Here is an 11442-nt window from a genome sequence, read left to right as displayed (position 1 = left end):
ATCTACATGATATGCAAAATGAATTCATGCAGTTTAGGAATCCGATTCATTACCCCTCTATTCGACAATAACAAATATATATCATTCTAAGTGCCTCAGTGTGAATTTTAGTGACGTTTGTTGCTGGGGGTACCTGGTGACTGAAAAGTGTAAACCATAAAGATAATATTTGAAACTGAGTTGACGTTTAATTTACTCAGACTGACTATGGCCTGTGTAGAAACATTTGTGGTTTTTATTAATATAAATACTTAAATTATACACTAAAGATAATATATTGCCAGTTGACTTGTGTGTAGTGTCAGCAAACCAGACAGTCATATTGAAAGTTTCCCACACGAAATTATGTGTGAAATTAGCTTGGGGTTGATACAGTAAGTGTCAGCCTCCTTGCTAAGCAAGATACAAACGAAATTCTGACACCATCGCACACAACTATTTAGAGCCATCTGAAAACTATACATCTTTTAAAAGATAAAGGGTCCAGAGAGACCAGACGATCTGAATCTTATAATGCAATGTAAACCCGTCAAACCGAACTCTATATAGGGATGTGAATTCTAATACATTGCATTATACTCATAAAGTGCAATCACATCCAGCTATGCAGAGAGATTAAAAAAGTACACAGGGATTTCAATCCGTCCTCACCACACTTTACACTGAATCCAGTCTTACCAAAACAACATAAAGATTTTAGTGATGAGGATTACTTTAAGTACTTATATACATTTTAAAATGCTAGTATGGTGAACAATATATCAGGTTCAAACATCAATTTCTTATAAACATTTTAAGTCATATTTTGTGACTATATCTCTTTATTCTGCCATTTCTGCACTTTAAAGGTGCTATATAAAGGAATGGTGTTTTAGTTCATTGTGAAGTGGTGCCAGAATTAAAGCTCTCTCTCTTCACATCAATTGAACTTTCATAATAAACAAAAACACACACTCTTGTGATAGATATTTCTGGGGCAAGACCATTCCATATCATCTCTCCATCATGGAAAAGTTTGTGGAACCCCGCCCCCCCCCCGCCCCCCAAACCCCCCACACATCCATCAGGCACACACATCCTCAAGGCCCTGAGAGAAAAGATGGAAAATCCTGCCGGATGGTTCCCTGAGCAGCCTGCCAAGGTCATGGCCAGAACTTACAAGCAAGCACCAGGCAGTGCTTGTTCAGTGGTGAGAAAGGCTCTCCCTATCAGATCCTTCCTGCATGCTCAGAGTATCAGCCCTGCCCTGCACTGCCCTTGAGACAGTTGTGGTGGAGAAGAGACTGCCATTCACCTCCTTTAGAATGTGCCTTTGCAAAGAAAATTTGGAAAGAGATGCAGTGATTTTTTTAATGCTCTATGGGCTGTTCTCAAGCTGCACAGTGAGACTAATAGCTGCTGCTGGAGGACCACCAACTCAGTGAAAGATGCTCTTGATGGCCCAACTCTTGATGGCCTTCCAGTGCAAAGAACCGTACATGATCAAGTGTTCGGACTGGCACATTCCAAGGTGCAAGGCTACATGTTATGGGACATACTGAAGCTTGGAGCAGCCATTGCAATGGCTCAATGGGGAAAGGCCACAGCCTGAGGCCCTCCCACCATAATACACTGGGGATCTGGAACCTGTGCAAAACCCACTCAACCCGCATGCACTAGAGAATATTTCACATTAAATGCATATTGTAAATATAACCTGTAATTGTAAGGGTAGCGAGGTAATGCAGAGTTTGCCAAACTGTATTGAAAGAAACTTAACTGTATTGCATTATTTGTCATGTCAAATTTGAACTACTATATAATTTACTTTTGCAAATTTTATGAACAAAGCAATTTTTCTGAAAAAAATATCTTGCGGGACAAGATCCTTGCCATTAAAAAGTTAAAGATTTTGTTTTCCATTTCATTCAAAATGGGTGTTATATTGGATAATTTAGAATATATTTGCCAGAAAATTTGCTAGTTTTTAATAGAGAGAATGATGCAAATCAACCAAAGAAACGTTAAGGACTAGATTGAGTGAACACTTTCATGTTACAGCACTGATTGTCCATCACTCTTACAGTACTGTTGTACTCCTATGTTGTATTTAGCTGCTATGTTCCAGGGCACAAAATCACTGAAGTTCACTTGCAACAGGTTGTAGGTCAGTTCTTCCAGGCCTGCAAAGAGTTTGGACTGACAATCAGCATCAAGAAGACCAAAGTTATTGACCAGGACATAGAGGCTCCCACGTTCCAGCAATATTGACAAGCACACTCTGGATGCTGTCAAAGCTTGGATCAACAATTACCAGCAACCTGTCCCTTGGTTCGAAAATCAGCAGCAGGATTGCCAAGGCTGCAGCTGTCATGTCAAAGCTGAGAAGTTGAATGTGGACCAATAGCAAGCTAACTGAAAATGCAATGCTCTTCATGTATACCAGACTTGTGTTCTTAGCAATCTCCTTTACAGTCGTGAGGCATGGACAACTTATGCAAACCAAGAAAAGTGACTGAACAGCTTCCACCTCCGCTGCCTCAGATGAATATTGGGCATCTCAATATGGAAAATGGAGGTACATGGAATTGAATATGGAAGTACACCAGAGTCAGCAGTGACTCCATTGGCTGGGTCATGGTGAGCTGAATGGATGACAGCTGCATCCCCAGAGAAATGCTCTATCAGGAACTTTCTAATGGCACCAGAATAACAGGTCACCCACCGATACAGTCTGTGATACAAGGATGTCTACAAGCTAGTCTTCAAGTTGATCGGAGTCGGAGTCGATGCATGGAAAGTCCTTGCTGCTGACCGGAGTACCAGGAGGCAAACAGTCAGGAAGGGCATGGAAAGATTAGAGGGCAGAAGAAATAACCAGATGGTGGAAAAGGGAGCCCACAGGAAGGAAAAAAATGTCAGTCGCCCTCGGATCAACGCTATTCATCTGTGCCAGCTGCAGAAGGGGGTGCCATTCAGAAATTGGCTTCTCCAGCCACAACAGGTGATGTTGCATATAGAAGTGATGGACACCGTGGGCAGTTCATCATTTCCCGAGACGGAAGGATGCCATGGTCATTGATAACGAGTGCATCAACTATGTCAGTAACTTAGCAGTGAGTTGGGGGCGGGGGGATAATGGGGGCACGTCAGGTAGGAATGAAAAACAAATATTTAAAATCGTTTTTTTTTTAACCAGGATCTCAACTGAGTTTGTTCTTTACTGAGTATTAACTGCGATTAAATAATGGATCGCAAAAGTAGCCCAGTTGGCAATCCGGACATTGACTATCAAAGGCTGGATTCTGCTGCAAACGAACTCCCAAAGAAGATAACTGCAGAAATCGTTAGAAGACAATTTTGTTCGTGACTGTAATATTGAAATAAGCTTACATTCATTTAATATGTGTTTTAAAACCTAGGTTAATACAATGTAGTCCTGTACAGTCCATTCTCCATTTAACAAGGATATTAAAAGAAGTTTCTCATTTTGAAAAATGTGCATCCATTTTTGAAATTCCAGTAATCTAGGAGAGAACAGCTTACTGTAAAGTACATCTATTTTAGTGAGAAGCGAAATTTGTCTAATCGGTGCTGAAGGGCAAAGTCATTGATTATAATTGGGCTTGGGCCATGTGGCCTTCCATAGAATGTGTTAACCCTGCTGATATGAAGGCCGCAGAATCGTATTTAAAATATTCTGTACAATGTTATTAAAAATGGATCAATTGAGTTTCTAAACATAATAATGATGAGGAATATGAGTATAAATAGGCAGGTGTGACCCATCTTAGGAGATGCAACATTTACCAATCAAATGCAGACTATGTTGATGTGTACCGTGTGATAACAGCCGTGGAATAGGAATGAAAAATTGGTATGTCCAACATTGAAAGGTGTTGGTTATATCTAGTATTGAAGGGTAGAATATGCAGCATCTCCTTCTTCTTGAGTTCTCTTCTTGAACCACGACCTCTGCTACAGGTAGGGCAAGGTCCCAAATCCATCCCAGAATTGAACACCATGCTGCTGGTGCTAACCTGATCCAGACCAGCTGTCCAGCCAGCCAGCCCCACCAAGGAGTCTGAGTTGCTGTGAAACTTACACTTTTACATGCATGTTCTAGTCTGCAACTATGGATAGTGATAGTGGAGGCTCCTATTTCTTTCCATCACATGGCTGACCAGAAATCCCTCCCACTCTTACTGCCTGCCATTGGCGTACATTGGAAGGGTTTGCAAGCTGATAATCAACCTTTTGGGCCACATTATGAGCACACCTTCCATGGGCATCAAGCCCTAGAATGCAACTTGAACCTGGAGCTTCTGGGTCAGAGGCTGCGATGCTACCCGCTCCACCACAAGATCTCCTGGGTATCTCCTATAGTGAAGGATGTAGGATATGTGGGGAAATTCTGTATTGCTCTGTGCTGAAAGGGGTAGGATAAGTGGTATTGGTCTGTACTGAAGAGCATAGGATGATTGGGTATACCCTCTATTGAAGGGTATAGGATATGTGGGTACGTCCTATTTTAAAGGGTGTGGAAAGTGCATGTTCCTTGGAGAACAGGAGCCTGAAAGGAGGCTTGATAGAAGTATTTAAGATCCTGAGGGGTCTGGACAGGGTAACTAGTGAGAAACTGTTCCCACTCAAGAGAACATCAAGAACTGGACCAGTCAGCCTGACATCAGTAGTGGGGAAAATTATAGAGTCCATTACAAAAGATTTAATAGCTGAGCACTTGGAAAACAGTGGCAGAATCGGACAGAGTCAGCATGGATTTGCGAAAGTGAAATCATGCTTGACAAATCTACTGGAATTTTTTGAGGATGTAACTAGTAGAGTTGATGAGGGGCAGCCAGTGGATGTGGTTTATTTGGATTTTCAGAAGGCTTTCGACAAAGCCCCACATAAGAGATTAGCGTGTAAAATTAAAGCGCATGGGATTGGGGTAGTGTATTGAGATGGATAGAAAACTGGTTGGCAGACAGGAAACAAAGAGTAGGAATAAACAGGTATTTTTCAGAATGGCAGGCAGTGACTAGTGGGGTACTGCAGGGATCAGTGCTGGGACCCCAGCTATTCACAGTAGTTGAGTAGTTGAGGCCAAAAATTGTATGTTTTCAAGAAGGAGTTAGATATAGCTCTTGGGACAAAAGGTGTCAAAGGATATGGGGAGAAAGCAGGAGCAGGCTGTTGAGTTGGATGATCAGCCATGATCATGATGAGTGGCGGAGCAGGCTCCAAGAGCTGAATGGCCCACTCCTGCTCCTATTTTCTATGCTTCTAACTAAAGGGCAAAAGGAGTAAATGTGATGTGGGGAAAAATGTTTTCACCCAGAGGGTGTTTGGAGTCTGGAGCAAACTTCCTGACAGGGTGGTGGAGGCAGGTTCGATCGAGGTATTTAAAATGGAATTGGATTGTTACCTGAAAAGAGAGAGTGTGCAAGGTTACGGGGATAGGGCAGGGCAGTGGGACTAGGTAGAATGTTCTTTCAGAGAGAAAGTGCAGACTCGGGCCCAATGGCCTCCTTCTGCACTGTAAAGATTCTGCGATTCTATGTCCTGTATTGAAGGGTATAGGATATGCCTGTATGCCCTATACTGATGCTGCAGTATATGTGGATCTGCCTTGCATTGAATGGTATGAGATAGTCGGCTATGTCCCGTATTGAAGAGTATCGAATATGCGAGTATGTCCTATAATGATGCTGTAGTATAGGCGGCAATGCCCCGTATTGAATGGTGTAGAATAATCGAAAATGTCTTGTATCGATGTTATCACCTGTGACTCAGTTGGTGGCACTATCAACTCTTGAATCAGAGGTTGTGGGGTTAAATCCCAATCCAGAGATTTGAGTACAAAAATCTCGGCTGACGCTATATATAAATAATTATAACATAATGGAAGAGAATATACTGTTGGGAGCCTCTAGTTCTTGCTGCACTCTGCTTCTAGCCTCACATTTAAGAAACGAGTGTCCAGGTAATGATCCCAGGAACGGACAACTCTGAGTGAAGAGGCTTATCTCTCCTCTCGATTTTATGCTAACAATTTTAAATGATTAATGACAATTGCCTTTTTTGATGGACGTGTAAGGCGGGGGTGGGGGACACTGGGTTGTCCCGGGGTCTTAATGACACGCAGCAGAGGGACAACTTCTCCAGCCCGGTTGACACTCGGCTCTAACGCCAATGTGACTACTCCCGCGGTTCTGTCCTGGATCTTGAAGCTTCCTTGTCCCAGCCCCACGACTGGGTACACTCCCTTCACAAAGTGACAGGAATAAAATTGCTGGGAAAATCAGAACACCCGAAGCCATCTCGTTCATTTAGTGTTTCGGTTTATTTTCAGCAATCTCATACAATCATTAAACACCTTTTATATTATCTTTGAATTTTCATATTTAAAATATATTCCCTTATATTACAAAAAAGTCGGCATGCCACCATAACAAAGTGCCCAATTATGAATCGATATTTAATCGGATCGAGGTAAACAAAGGCTTCTGTTTTGCATAGAAACTACAATTCTCAAAACTGTCAATGCCATCATCATGCAATGTAATTCCATATGTACACATTTTCTTTACAGTTTAATTCTGTACAAGGTATTTATAAGTGTTAACAGTCCTTTTTTTTTAATTCATTGTTCACGCCCACTACCAGGGCCTCCAGATACAGTTCTCCTGGTGGACTGCGATGTCCTGTGGGTTGAGGCGGGGGCTGACGCTGGGCGGTGATGGTCGGCGATCCGCTGGGCCCCCAGTCGGGTTAGGTTGGACTAAGCTCCGTCGTCCCTCTCGCGAAACCTCTGCGCCGGCCGGGCTCCTGGTGTTGTGGGAGTAAGGATAATAGGAGACCGAAGGCATGCACCTCTCCAGGTAGTCCGTGAGGCGATCGCAAGCTTCTGTTCCCATGAGCTTTGAAGGCGGGAGGAGGTTGCCCAGCTGAAGGAGGCAGGCACGGTAACCCTCCCGGTAGCTATCCAGGCGATCTACAAGGAGGGCAGAGAGAACATTGGTTATTTCCCACCTCTCTGCCTCTTCATCGTGTTAAAAGTTTAAACTGACACCTGTCCATAAACTCACTAGCTGGTCCCTTCCCGCTTGCAAATTTGCATTTGGAAAGAGAAGACAGAATCAGTAATACAGATTAGAGGATGGTTTGTCTGTATTGTTTTGTGTGTAAAGTAGCCACTGTATTAGCCTAGACAATACTTCAAAGGAAAAGCATTGGTTATAAAGCGTCCTGGGATGTCGGAGGAGATGAAATGTGCTGTATAAATAGTGCTCCCCACCTCCCTATTTATCATTGTCCTCTTGCAATTAGGCAGTATTTTAAGAATTGAATGTTACAAAGGAATAAAATCATGTTAAATGAGCAAAGCTGAAAATAGTAACGTTTCATCAGCTATTCTGATTAATTCTGCAGACAGAATCGTTTCTGAGGTTACCGTCCAGCTACCGTTTGTGAAAAGGGTTAAACATGCCCAAATCCTATTGACTAACTTCGAAGTTCGCTTTCGTTTCTGTTACCCATTCCAGCAGGTCCAAATAATAGAAGCGTTTTCCATTTAAAACAAACCGAAGCAAATGCACTCACCGTAAAGTGGTGTTTTCGGCAAATCCTGAAGAAATCGAACAGTCATTTCCAGAATATCAGCCTTTTCCAATTTGGAATACCGTGGACTCTGCCGGAGGGAGAACAACAAAGTTTTATTAATATAAACTCGTCCTCTTGTAGAACCGGATTGGGATGCTCGTTATTGTTCAAGGGTTTAAAAATAACCAGCAAAAGAGAAAAAAGAAAATCGCACTTACATCTTTTCCAATTAGAGGCAGAATCAGAGTCTTTAACTGGTTCAGACTGTCATTGATCCGCGCACGTCTTCTCTTTTCCATCAGTGGTTTCAGAGTCTGTAAGAAAATCAAATCAGATTTCAGACGACACAAACAGAGTGACACGCACTGAAGCGACAATTGTGTCAGGGCCTCTGGCTCCAAGATTCAGTATCTGGGACCTAAGTTACCTTTCTTAACTCGCTGGCTTCTCTCTTTTTACTTTTGCTCCCTTGTGCAGGGAGTTGTCCGTGCTCGGTAGTGTTCGACTCGTAGAGATGAGGAGACATGCTTTGCGTGTGTGTGTGTGAGACGGGTTTCTTTCAGAAGATGTTGGGCTAGAGCGATAAAGACTGTGCGTCCTAGAGTTGCGAGTGTGGGAATGGCTGTGTGACTCGGCTGCTGAGTGAACTTATAGAGGCTGGGAGTGTCCGCGTCCTGCCCACTAGTCTTTGTGCAGTGAGACGGAGACGCCTCTGTTCTCCTCAGCCACCCACCGAACTCATTACAATAAAGTTACCATCTGTCTCGCGATTCTCGACTTTCAATGTGCAAATAAAATTCTCGCAAGAATCGCAATTTATAGTCAGTAAAAGCAGACCCGAATAACACTCCTGTTTCAACATGTGGTGCGTGGTGAGTCTAAATTGAAAAAAGCTGCAGAAATCCGTCATTAACCCCACCGAATTCTGGGTGTATAAGTCAGTAAAATGTCAGCGAATTCAAAATAACTCCCCGTATTTTTATAGTATTTTTAAAATGATCTCTTCAATATGCACAATCCCAAGCACCTGACTTGCAAGTACAGACAAGCTAAACGAAAGTTTAAAACTTTTCAGAAAGTTTTTTTAAAACAAAACGAATCATGATTCTTTTCTAAATCCTGGCTGGTATAATATATTGCACAGCGCAAGGCAGTGATGTTTGTTGCTTTTTGAATTGCAAACAGGTGCATGTTTTGTAACGCCGATCTGATGCGGTTTTCCAATACTTCCACGATCTCAGGTTGAAAGCAAACCGGTTCCTAATTGAAAAAGGACAGCTTCCCAAGCCGAAAGCTACGCCGCCTCACCTCCCCTCCCACCCCCAAAAAAACACCTGTCTCTTCGATCTGCAGACAATGATTTGGGCATTTAACACGAAATATTTGATTAATACTAATACGGACTGGGATGCAGGCTAAAGGAAACTGGGTCAACATCATCAGTTCGACGTTGCCTGTGTTTTCACAAGCTCTTGTTTGGCAGCTTCAATGCAAATGGTATAGTTTTATTTATACATTGAAAATTCTGGTTGTTGGTTGTCCCCCCCCCACCGCCCCATTTTCCCCCCAGAAACAGGAATTTGCCTAGCCAGAGTTAGAACTGAGTGAAAGGTGCAGACATGTGCTAAGTCCCAGTGTCTGGATTCACTTTGCAAAGTGCTGTTTAACTAGGGTAAAGATATATATATATATATAATGTGTGTATAATATATGTACAGGGTCAATCTGAAATATATCAGTTGGAATTGAGAGTCGAACACGTTTTCTCTCTCCCTCGAGGATTAATAGGCTTGAATTGAAGCCACGCGTCAGGCACATGCCAACAGCAACCCACCAGCCAGGCATCACCCGAATAGAACCATTTCCAACTACCTCAACACCAAAGACGCGTTTTAGTTAAAAAAAATCTAAAAGAAACATATAAACGTGTGGTGCATGCAGTCTTTACGCGCGCAGAATAGTTTCATTCTAGTTTTAAAACTTCTAGAACTTTGCACTTGATCTGTGACATTAACACGTTCAACTGGGGGAATTGGGGAGCGAATCGATTAAACTGCGGTTTAAAATATACATCAGGAAACATGTTTTATTTTAGTTCCACTTGTGACGCACAATTGTCTGTATTTTGATACCATGGGGCTGCAATGTGCGATACAATTAACCTAGACATAGTTGCTGGATCGTTGAGGATTGACTTAATATAATGGGAGATTTTCTATATATAACATTTTATATTGTGTAAGGATTTCTATAATCGTTTATACTGTGTAAGGACCCCTCTCTCAGAAACAATGCTCGACCAGCCATAAATTATATTCTCAAATGTTTAGCGTGTTGTAGGATTACTGAAATGGCATCCAATCTGTCCCAGAATTAAAAGGGCGCGTTTATTTTGGCTTGGGAAGCTGCCTTAGATGAAACATCTGCCCCCCCCCGCAACCCCTCCACCCCCAAACACCCAACCTCAGACAGAGAGATTTTCAATTTAGCGGAGGGTGAGCCGCAAAGAATCATGTGATGTTAAAAGTTTTTAAGTAGAAGTCAACAGCAAACAGCAGCAAATCCTGTGCTCAGAACCGTTGTCAGCGCATGTGGTCCAACACCAGCCTTGTCCAAGCCGCAAACGGGCTTTTTCATTCCTTTATTATTGTCCCGTGGTTGTTAAATTCGAAAAGTCATTTCTTCATTTCCATTAAACCCCAAATTTCCTAGCGCTCGCCCTTGTGGAGGCGACTGCTCAATAATGTGGCAGTTTGATTTCAACAGAAAAGGTGCGCTGAGTGTTGTCGGTGAATCCAGTACATTCTTGTACATTGCTCTCTGTTTCTCTCTCTCTCTCTCGGTTGGGTCTCTGCGGGATTAATTGAGTTGAATTGAAATCATGCACTCAGCACGCGTCAACATCAGCTCAAAGAGGCTTGTGACTGTGGACCCTGGGCGCTTAGCCAGAGGATGGGCGATTTGAAAAGGAGTTTGCAATCTAGGTCTAAATACTAAAATCAGATACATTTTTACGTTTGTAATCTGTCCAGCAGATGTATTGAAAGGTATGAGTAATATTCCCATCAATTGGTAAATCGACTCTCAGTAAACCCATATTGGTCGCGTCTGAAAATAGATTTTTAAAAATCATAGAATTACATTTAATTTACAACACATCCCAACTGGTCTATGTCGGTGTTTCTGCTCCACACGAGCCTCCTCCCGCCCGTCACTTGTCTAACTCCATCAGCATAACCTTCTGTCCCGTTCTCCTGAGGTGTCAGCTGTGGCTCAGTTCACAGCACCCTCGCCTTTGAATCAGAGGGTTGTGGGTTCATGTCCCACTCCTGGAAACCAAGAACTGTGATTGTACTCGAAAGAGTTGCAATCTGTGACTGTTGATAACTCGAAAGAGTTTCCCGGAAAAACCAAGAACTGTGATTGTACTCGAAAGAGTTGCAATCTGTGACTGTTGATAACTCGAAAGAGTTTCATGTGTTCTGTAGCTTTCCCTTCACTGGATAGTTATTTGAGAATATTTTATTTAAAGTGCCTATTGGAGTTTTAAAACGCCCCATTGCAGTATAAATAACCTATAAGTCATTAGAATTTATTTTATTTGCTTTGGTTATGGCAAAATGCCCTTTAGATATTTGCCCCGTTGTGCCGTTTCTTTGGGCTCTTTTCACAAGTCCAGGTTTTTTTCTTCACTCTGACGTTACGAAACAGGCGCCGACTCTCCACACTTTTACTAGTTGAGGTTATTTGGGGAGTGAAGAACTTTGTTAGTCCCCCCTCCCCTCCCGCCCCACCGTTGACGTCTTTCGATTGCAACGTTTTCATTTCATTCAATCTAACATCCAGACGCGTCCCAAA

The 11442-nt window shown here is 42.5% G+C and overlaps 1 protein-coding gene across 1 annotated transcript; it reads right to left on the bottom strand.

Moving 5' to 3' along the window:
- Positions 1 to 6306: 6306 nt before the first annotated feature.
- Positions 6307 to 8395, bottom strand: hes2.1 (hes family bHLH transcription factor 2, tandem duplicate 1). The gene is made up of 4 exons (XM_078559236.1): positions 8012 to 8395; positions 7803 to 7898; positions 7585 to 7672; positions 6307 to 6976 (listed from the first exon to the last, which is right to left on the bottom strand). The coding sequence occupies exons 1-4, from the start codon at positions 8108 to 8110 to the stop codon at positions 6642 to 6644; spliced, it is 618 nt and encodes a 205-aa protein (XP_078415362.1). The 5' UTR covers positions 8111 to 8395; the 3' UTR covers positions 6307 to 6641.
- Positions 8396 to 11442: the final 3047 nt, after the last annotated feature.

The sequence above is a fragment of the Cetorhinus maximus genome, chromosome 15 (genome assembly GCF_964194155.1).
Source record: "Cetorhinus maximus chromosome 15, sCetMax3.hap1.1, whole genome shotgun sequence".
NCBI lineage: Eukaryota > Metazoa > Chordata > Chondrichthyes > Lamniformes > Cetorhinidae > Cetorhinus > Cetorhinus maximus.
This window is presented reverse-complemented; position numbering and strand designations above follow the sequence as displayed.